Source organism: Adiantum capillus-veneris, chromosome 11 (genome assembly GCF_014529385.1).
Source record: "Adiantum capillus-veneris isolate H3 chromosome 11, ASM1452938v2, whole genome shotgun sequence".
Classification (NCBI taxonomy): domain Eukaryota; kingdom Viridiplantae; phylum Streptophyta; class Polypodiopsida; order Polypodiales; family Pteridaceae; genus Adiantum; species Adiantum capillus-veneris.
The window spans coordinates 79,850,479-79,857,241 of NC_140941.1; the positions used below are offsets into that span (position 1 = coordinate 79,850,479).

The window sequence follows — 6,763 nt, forward strand, 5'->3', positions numbered from 1 at the left end:
GCCCAGGTAAGTGGGTATGTACACATATTCTTTTGTTAAAACCTAATAAGAACTCACTATGCTCTACACATTACAGTAGAGCGAGTTCACCATATCTTCGTGCTCTTCTTCTCACACTCTCTCTCGCGTCGCACTTCCGCTCGTACTCCTTCAGAATCACGTGGTCATCCTAGCCTGTTTCTATCCAAATGCAATCTTTGACTTCATGCATAACCTCTTTAGTTGTTTTACCCTTCATAACATATTCTATTGCGCATGAGCACAATTTTATAATCTCATTAGATACTTCTTTTGCAACCTTGACTTATTTTTCGTTAAGAGGCTCTACCTTCAACCCATAGGTGGCTTCCTCCACCATTGAGATGGCATGGCTATTAGCCATGTCCTAAACTAGCTTCTTCATCTCTCCTTTGCCAAAGTTTGTCCCAAAGGGCTTACCTATTTCACTTAAGTAAATCCTTTCATCTTTAAAGAAAAAAAGATCCTTCCTCAAAGCATCTCTAAAACTTTCACAATCCCTCTTTTCATGGTTAGTTACTATCACACCATATATGCATTTGTGGATAAAGCCTTCTCTGTTTTGAGGTCTTTCATGTATATGGTGGCTTGATGGTTGGCCCTTCCCTTTAACAATATCATCTAAGATGGATTTATCACTCTTTGGAACCACAATAATAGGCTTCATGGAACTCTTAGGAATGCTTGGGGCTTGAGTGGGTTGACTATCATCTTGTCTCTTTGTCGTTGAATATCATCTAAGATGGATTTATCACTCTTTGGAACCACAATAACAGGCTTCATGGAACTCTCAGGAATTCTTGGGGCTTGAATAGGGTTGACTAACATCTTGTCTCTTTGTCATTGTCTCTTAGCTAGCAATATACTGCATCTTGACCTCATTTCAATTAATGTTTAGGCCCTGGTCAATATCTTTGTCCTCAAGTAGTAACTCCAACTTCTCTTGAATCTAGCCTACAAAAAGAGCTATGTCTTCTCAAAATTCAAGTTATTTTTTTTTGTCCTTAACAATTGATCATGAAGCCATTCAAATTCCCTTAGAATTTTGGTAGGTGAAAGTCCCTCTTTTGGCCTAAATACCCACTCTAAAAATGTTCTCTTTGTCACCCTTTTAGAGTCTTGCATGAAAAAATATTCCTTAAAGGCTAACTTGGATTCTTCCTACGTTCCATCATGTCTCTTTCTAATTCCCCTTACATGCTTTTAGATCTAAGGAACCATAACTAGCTCAAAACTTTGTACCATCTCCGCTTCATGTACTTGATGTAGCTCCATCTCCTTTACATACCCACAAAGATACTTTGTTATATCTTTACCAATCAAATTGGTCCATTTTGTTCACCACTAATTGAAGAGCTTTAGCTCTTTTTGAGTAGCTTGTTGTAGCTCCATAAACACAACAAAGGCTTGAAACATCTACATTGTGGCCGGATAAAACCGCATCCCCTATTGCTCTTGTTGCTCCATATCTTTGAATATTTGTGTTAAGACCTTCAATGAATCTTTTGAACCCTCACATTTTTTTGATTTGTGTTGGGTTCACCGAAAACCATGTCAAGAAGTACATAGTGTGGCTAGGAAAATCTCGGGCCTTTGATTGTGATGGTTCAGAGAAAAATCAAGTGAATCGTAGTAACTTTGAAGCAAACAACACACTTGAAAAGACAAAGCTCTAGTCATGAACACATCACTCTTAAAAAGAACCAAGATCAAATCATAGTCAACTCAAACTTCTTGTGTGCGTGATAATTTGGTGTAGCCTAGCTTCCAATTAAGTTGATACAGTACTCATTTTTCCACTTCATTAGACAAGCTCAAATGCTTATTTGAAGAGATAAAACTCTAATTAGTGGCGTCACAGCTTCGAACATGGGGTGGCCGAAGCAACACGAGACTGCACTAACACCTTTACTTAGAACTATTGTATCTCCTTCACTAAATGGCCAAATAAGCTAATTTTTGGCTCTATAAGCACCCCTAGCTTGATCAATGGAAAAATCATCGTTAATGTGGCATTTTGAGTTGTTTGTTGCTATTTTGGGTCATTTTGGTCATTTGATGGCCATTTTTAACCCAAAAATACCAATTTATTTTTTGTAAAAAACCCAAACAAGCTAGGAAAAATTCTTAGATTTGTGGAAACGTTCTCTTAAACTCATAGTACATGTTGAATCTCCATTTTTCACTTGGAATTTTTTTGGGATACATCTTTGATGGCTATGCATGAAACCTGCTATTTTTGGTTGAGATTGTCCGTAGGTGACTTTGTATAGGTAAGACGAGCTTGCCACTTCAAACCACTGACATTTATACATTCTTAATCCATATTAAGCATGTTTTAATAAGAGAAAACATGCAACATGTCACATTTTGGGTTACAACGCTCTAGCGAGGTATATACAAGACTACAGTCGACGCATCCGTTTTGCATATATCACACTATGTATATTGTAGCACTTACTCCCACATATAAGAAATAATTAAGAGTGAGATAGGTATAATATATCATATTATGCATGTGCCATGGCACGTAGTGAGGCAGCAGAGTAGGGGTGCTCCATGATTTTTTATTTTTTTGTGTCGAGATTCTTATAGCTTGACTTAAAATGGAGAAAAGGCTCCCTCAACAAGATTTAACAAAATCCATTTTCAAAATTCTTACAATGGACTTTGACTTGAAAAACCGTCTCCCTTGACAAAACCTTGCTAGTAGAAAAACGACTAATGTGGTCCTTGTGGTGGCAAGAAGATGGGAAGCCCTGCTCTTCTTATCTGCGCTCAAATTGTCAAGTACTTCTTCTTTCACCATATATGATAGGCTAGGAACTACCGTGTGTTTGAGGGAGACATTGATGTAGCAAGATTCTCAAATATTATACAAGAAAGCAGAGTGATGATCTATACGCTCGAAAGCAAGGAAGACTCGGGAGACTTGTCTAGGGCTACCCATGCCATGTTGTCAACCTGCAAGAAGTAAAAGCCCATAATTATAGTTCATTGGTTATGATTAATTAGCCTCGGTGAGAGCCGATAGACATCTAGTTTGTAATCTTCAGCACCTCAAGGCTCGGCATGAGCTTGAGACTGTTTTGTAAATTTTATGCTATGCTTAATACAACAATCCACTCACAAATTGTGAGTTTTGCATAAAAGAAAAAAAAAGATTAATGAATTGGTATTGGAGTCAATAGGATAAGTGTATGGTGTGAATCACCGAAGTTGAATATTTTGGGGTACCCTAATAATGAGGAATATTAGAGGCATCACAAAATTCATGGTTTATGCCGACTTATGAAAATCTAAAGGAGTAAAGGAAGTACTCAACCAGCTACAAGGAACCCATTCACATCTTGTTCAAAAATATTTTTTTTTTATTTGGTTAGAGGGATTTATGGTGAGATAACGTTTAATTATTAATGGTTAGTTGTAGAAAGGGGTCATTTACATTTGATTAACAATGCAAATAGGGCCTTTTGTTACAAGGTATATAAATGGGATATTCCAGCTACAATTGGTTAGAAGAACTAAGGTTTAGGATTGGTGCAGTGAAGATGCCGAGCATGGTCTTTTAGGAGGACGTTCTGTTGAGGAGGTGGTACTTTTATTAGCAGCCACTGGCTTCTCTTCTATCCTGCGCAAAGAAAAATCCATATGTATCAAGGCATATGTGTGTGATTAAATCACAAAGCAACCCCTAATTAAGCTGCAAAAGATAACTTTGCTTTGTAATTTAATTTTCTAACTTGTACTGTAAAATGTAGGTGGTAATTTGGTGAGGCACACACCTTTCTTTTCTCTTCTCCAAAAAGCGTGTAAGTGATGCTTTCCTTGCAAATGGAAGTTCTGAAGATGTAATGGCACTTGGTTAGTACAACACTCTCTCTCTCTCTCTCTCTCATACACACATAAATGTTTTCGCTTTAAGGGGTTTTTAGGTGCAGAGTTGGAACTTAAAAGGCCTTAATAATTCACAAAAAGTTTTGGACAGAATAATTCCCACATTATGGCTCACCTCAACATCATGAGCTTCTCTGAGGGAGGCACGGCATACCTAACTAGGTACGATTGGGGGCAGGGGACCCTCGTCTATAAATGACACAGGGTCTAACTCAAGGGATCTACGGTTGGCGCGTTATTGGCAGGGCGGGGAGGGCTTTGGGCCGTTGGATCGATGCAACAGGGGGGGACATAGTTATATAGTACTACGGTTACACACCTTTCAAGCAATCGCGACAGTTGGGTTGGATAGGTAGTGCGTGTACGGAGCAGGAGGTGGCGAGGGCAAGTCGCGATGCGGACAGTTGGGGGCCTTAATTTTTTTGATACCCAAAGATGGGATCAACGATGGATTGAACATCCACCGTAGATCCCTTGAGTTTCTCCCGTGACGCTTATAGACGAGGGCAGGGGACCACCACTGCCGCCCCCGCCCCCCGCCGGTCCCTGCCCCCAATTGTACCTAGCTAGGTATGCCGTGCCTCCCGAGCAAAAGCTCATGATATTATGCATTGTATGAAGAACATTGAAAAAGGCTCCCTTTTCCTACGTGGAGCCCCGATTGTTTACTGATTCTTCTAGGAGACGCTAGCTAGCCCTTCCCTCAAAAACTCTTCTTGAGCACACGCTATAATTGCTTATATTGACCATTCAACTTACCCGCTTGGGACCGACGGCAAGCCTTTGCAGGTCTGCTACTTGTGGCCGGTGCGGGCGCAGCAGCAGCTGTCTCAGCATTCCGAACGGATAGTACTGATGGTGTTGGAGGCCTGCTTTTGATCATAATGCGTGCACTATTATTCGTGTAGCTTGCTCGATAGGAATCGCCTTCACTAATTCCAGAAGCCAGAAGCAGTATGGCTTGTGCCTGCACATATTGCAATGTTTAACATTCATGACTGCATCAATTCACAAGCAGGTTCGTGAGAGATGATCAATGGGCAAGGAAGTGTATGTGGGGTTATTAGAATACCTTGGTTGCGGAGATATCCTCATACACACAAACAGTGCCGGAGTAGAACATGGTGAGTGGGCCGCTGCCGATGACGTGACGGTCGGCAATATGGTTGTTAACCATCTGATCAGTTCAAAAAGTATACGGGTCAGAGAGAGAGAGAGAGAGAGAGAGAGAGAGAGAGAAAACTTGTGTGTGTTTTACCGTGTAGGAGGTAGAAGGAGGCGCCAGTTTGAGGTCCAGGTCCGGCTGATCGCTGGCAGCTGCAGGCTTAATGGCAACTTGCCAGTCATGACTATCACCAATATTGACATCTGAATCGTTGGTTATAGCTGAGCTTGAATGAACGGTAAAATCCAAAGAGCGCTGTTGCTGCTGCAGCTGCCGCTCGAAAATGCGCTTGAGCGAAAGGGAGGCCGTTTCACGAGCCTTGAGAGAGAGGGGGGCCGACGACGTGTCAGCGAGCAAGGCTCGATCCCTATCTCCTGCGCCGCCTGCATATTGGGCTTTCATATCCGAAGAGGGGCAGAGGTGTATTGATCCAAGCTGCAGAGTGTTGAGTTGAGAGAGAGAGAGAGAGAGAGAGAGAGAGAGAGACGAGCACTTAATGCAGAGAGACCTGTGCAGCTGAACTGCGCCTGCGTCTACAGATCCAAAACCTTACAGCCGGTGGATTGAGAAGGCCTGTCCGTCGAATATAACAGCGAAGGGGGACGGGAAGGAGGCAAAGGCAATATCAAATTGGACGCGGTTTTGTAAGCGTTCACGACGACTGGGCGTGTTCTAACCTTCTTCAACGTGAAAACAGAGAGATTAAGCATATGCGCTTTTCACTCGAAATGGCTGCCAAGCCAACGCGCCCCCAGAGTCCACCTATGCTATAGCTCTTTCAAAGTATCACAGTCTCTCTCTCTCTCTCTCTCTCTCTCTCTCTCTCTCTCTCTCTGTTTTGAATCCTTCTCTCTCAAGTTTTATTAAAAAAACTTTCAAAAGGTCGCTTCTCTCTCTTCTTTTTTTTTTTTTCTTCTTGCTTCTCTTTCGTGATCCCATATCGCCCATGTGATCCTTTTCTTCAGGCACGTGTGCTTCTTGGGCGCGCGCGAGAGAGAGAGAGAGAGATTTAAGAAGAAGAAGAAGAAGAAGAGAGTTTTAATGTCGTTATATCTAGCTGACGAGGGGAGTTGAACTCAAGACCTCTCGTAAGAAGATTTAGAAATTTTCTCATGTAGGAAAACGGAGTCTTTTTCTTGTGCATGCATGTTGTGCAAGGGGGAAGAGGCAAGAGATAACTCCTTGACTTTTGGTTTTTGGGAGGGGGGGGGGGGGAGGAGGAGGAGGAGTAGTAGACGACCATTTGTACCGGAGGATGTACACACGGAAGAGGAACAACTTCAAAGGCACGAGCTCCTGAGTCAATTGAAATCTCTCCTCTTCAGCCGCGGCTCGCAACCACAACAACTTAACATCATTCTTGCGGCCTTGACACGTTTATGTCGCCTATATATTCGACAGTGCACTATTTACTTTTGTCCTCTGCTGTTCACCAAATTTACACGCACCTTTTGCGCTACCGAGTGACTTAACGAGATTCACATGGTTGAAAGTCAGATCAAATCTGTCCAAGTATACTTCGCATCTCCTACTTTACTAAGTCAAAGGGTGAATAATACATTGAGAATCGAGAACATGAAGTAGAAATGTTTCAAATAAGGCTGGGTTCAGAGGAATTAAGCCTAAGCTCATTCGCGTATAATTTTCTGTATACCATCTTTAAATTGAAAATGCAACACTCTA

General features: G+C 41.8%; 1 protein-coding gene across 1 annotated transcript; it reads right to left on the minus strand.

Moving 5' to 3' along the window:
• Positions 1–2,300: 2,300 nt before the first annotated feature.
• LOC147447523 (protein TIFY 6B-like) lies at positions 2,301–5,833 on the minus strand. The gene is made up of 5 exons (XM_086524350.1): positions 5,174–5,833; positions 4,988–5,092; positions 4,675–4,882; positions 3,804–3,861; positions 2,301–3,649 (listed from the first exon to the last, which is right to left on the minus strand). Exons 1-5 carry the CDS (start codon positions 5,480–5,482, stop codon positions 3,550–3,552), a joined length of 780 nt encoding a protein of 259 aa, XP_086380476.1. The 5' UTR covers positions 5,483–5,833; the 3' UTR covers positions 2,301–3,549.
• Between the last annotated feature and the right edge of the window lie 930 nt (positions 5,834–6,763).

Bases quoted from the DNA above. Each gene is read 5' to 3' on its own strand.
- LOC147447523 (XM_086524350.1), bottom strand. From the start codon at position 5,482: ATGAAAGCCCAATATGCAGGCGGCGCAGGAGATAGGGATCGAGCCTTG. The intron at 4,883-4,987 runs GTATTCTAATAA...CAATATGTGCAG, and splicing joins AGGATATCTCCGCAACCAAG to GCACAAGCCATACTGCTTCT. The intron at 3,650-3,803 runs GTGTGTGCCTCA...TTCTTTGCGCAG, and splicing joins TTGGAGAAGAGAAAAGAAAG to GATAGAAGAGAAGCCAGTGG.